Here is a 2,378-nt window from a genome sequence, read left to right as displayed (position 1 = left end):
TCACGTAATAACCGCTCAAAACACTCGGTGAAGGATGACACGTAATTACACCCAGTACCCTGGGGGGGGGGTGCTGTCGAGGGCTGCACTGTATGCTGCCCACCCACCTGGGTTTGGCCCCCACTCTGCAACTTGCTAGTCTGGGACCTTGGGCAAGTTGTTTGATACTTCTGTACCTTATTTTCGTCATATCTAACATGGAAATAACAAGAATACTGCCTCAATTCATTGCCATAGGCATGGGTGAGTTTCACATGGTGGGTCCTTTAAGAGCACTTAAATGGGATTTGGAACAAGAATAAACCCCATATAAGTATTAATTATAAATATTATTATTAATATTTAATTAATATTTGCATTGTCACTACGAATGAACAAATAAGTAAACTGGGAGCATCAACCCTGGCTTAACACGGAATGTCGATTAATCTACTTGCCCTTCCTCTCCTGTCCAAGGCTGGTGAGACCCTTCAAACCACAGTCAGAGACTGCTGCTGATTCCCAACGAGAGAAGCCTTTCCTTGTCCCTCTCCTTCTAGCTCTGAGATTTCAGCTCTGCCGTTCCCCTTACCTGGCCTTTTAAATGTCAAGGCTGTGGTTTCAGAGCTTTAGCCTTTAAAAAATAGCAGGCTGGAAAACAAGTGGTGTACAAATGAGCACGATACGGTTTTTCCTGTGTGAAATTGCTGCTGTTCTAAGGGGACTTGACTCTGAGAACGGCCATCCATCTCCTTTGCAGAACCCAAGGGGCCCCCAAGGAATTTCTAGGCATCCCACAGGAGAAAGAAAGGGCAGGTGCTGCCACTCTCCATCGCTGTCGATGCCAGCTCCGTCTCTGCTCCCAAGTTACAGAAAATGGAGAACTATGCAGTAAACAGGTCAGGGAACCCCTCAAAACTGCAGATGACTGAAGGTCCTGGGGCAGACCGGAATCCTAAAAGGCTAGTGGGGAGGGAGTGTTGGAAATGCAATTCTCATTTCAGAGACACATAAACTAAGATTGGAGAAGTTAAGGACTTACCAAGGACAGCCAGGGAGGAGAACCCAAGTGGCACACAACTAAAAGTGCTACATGGTGTCAAGGTGAGAATAACAGGGGAAGCAGGGTCGCTCGTGGGTCTCTTAGGCAAAAGAAATCTCCAACGTTGTCCTCATGGGTCATTTCACTTTCTTCCTCATATGCTCTGTGGCCTCAAAGTCACTACGTAATGTCTGAGTGCTTCTGCTACATAATGAGCATTTTCTGGAGGGAAATGTGTGTACTAGGATTCCTACAGGGCTGGGTGAGAATAACAGGGGAAGCAGGGTCGCTCGTGGGTCTCTTAGGCAAAAGAAATCTCCAACGTTGTCCTCATGGGTCATTTCACTTTCTTCCTCATATGCTCTGTGGCCTCAAAGTCACTACGTAATGTCTGAGTGCTTCTGCTACATAATGAGCATTTTCTGGAGGGAAATGTGTGTACTAGAATTCCTACAGGGCTACAGCAGCAGCAGCATGTACGTGTGTGATGGGGTGTGTATGTGTGAATGAGAGAGACAGAGGAGAGGAGAGTGAGAGAAAGGGAGAGGGATGGGGAGAGAGGAAGTGAGCAACAGAATGTAGGCCAGACCCAAGAGCAGTCCAGCGAAGCCTGGATGTGACAGCCACTGTCAGCCATTCAGGAATGACAGCCACCCACCTACAGTGACCTGGACAGGATCCGTGCTTTGGGTCTGTCCCTCTTCATTTTCAGAGGCATCCCCGCCTGCACTCAAGTTGTTTTTCTTCTTAATGTGGGCAACCACGAAGAAGCACAATCCCACGAGCACAATCAAGGGGCCCATGATCTGCAGAGAAAGGAGCCCACAGATCTGGGGCTCGCTGTCCCCAGTGTCCGTCTCGTTCAATGGTTCCTGCCCCCAGTCTGCGCCACATCCAGGCACCCAAATGCCCAGAATGCTGATGAGCATGCCGCTCGTCAAGAACAGAAACCCAAAGATGAGGCACTGGACAAACTGGCGGCTCTCTCCGCAGATGAAGGCTCTGTCGGGGTCTGTCTGGCTGCCCTGACGCCGCCCCTCCAGGAGCTGAAGTCGAGCCCGGGAACGGGCCAGGATCACCGCCCCAAGCCCAATCACCGCGCACGAAGGCCCAGCAACCTTCAGCACCGTGCTGCAGTGTGGGAGGGGTTCGTGTTGGCATGCCTGGAACCCGAAGATGGAGAGCAGGACTCCCACACACAGCAGGACTGCGCCAAAGACGAAGAGGAAGAAAATGAGCTTGCTGACGTGCCTGTCTCGCTGGTTCCCATCTGGCTCAGCATCCGCCGCAGGAGACATGGCCAGAAGAGGCCCCTTCCACGAGTGGGGCGGATGTGCTTCCTTCTCTCTGACAGGGT

General features: G+C 50.9%; 1 protein-coding gene across 1 annotated transcript in view; it reads right to left on the bottom strand.

Annotated features, from left to right (window-relative positions):
* The window catches only part of TMEM171 (transmembrane protein 171), a 12,215-nt gene extending 9,845 nt beyond the window's left edge, over positions 1 to 2,370 (bottom strand). Inside the window, exon 1 of the mRNA XM_006168349.1 lies at positions 1,680 to 2,370. Coding sequence (XP_006168411.1) covers positions 1,680 to 2,319 — 640 coding nt within the window. The 5' untranslated portion in view covers positions 2,320 to 2,370. The remainder of the gene's footprint in view (positions 1 to 1,679) is intronic.
* Positions 2,371 to 2,378: the final 8 nt, after the last annotated feature.

The sequence above is a fragment of the Tupaia chinensis genome, unplaced genomic scaffold (genome assembly GCF_000334495.1).
Source record: "Tupaia chinensis unplaced genomic scaffold, TupChi_1.0 Scaffold145717_1, whole genome shotgun sequence".
Classification (NCBI taxonomy): Eukaryota; Metazoa; Chordata; class Mammalia; order Scandentia; family Tupaiidae; genus Tupaia; species Tupaia belangeri.
Note: the sequence above shows the minus strand (reverse complement) of the source record. Positions and strands in the feature narration are given on the sequence as shown.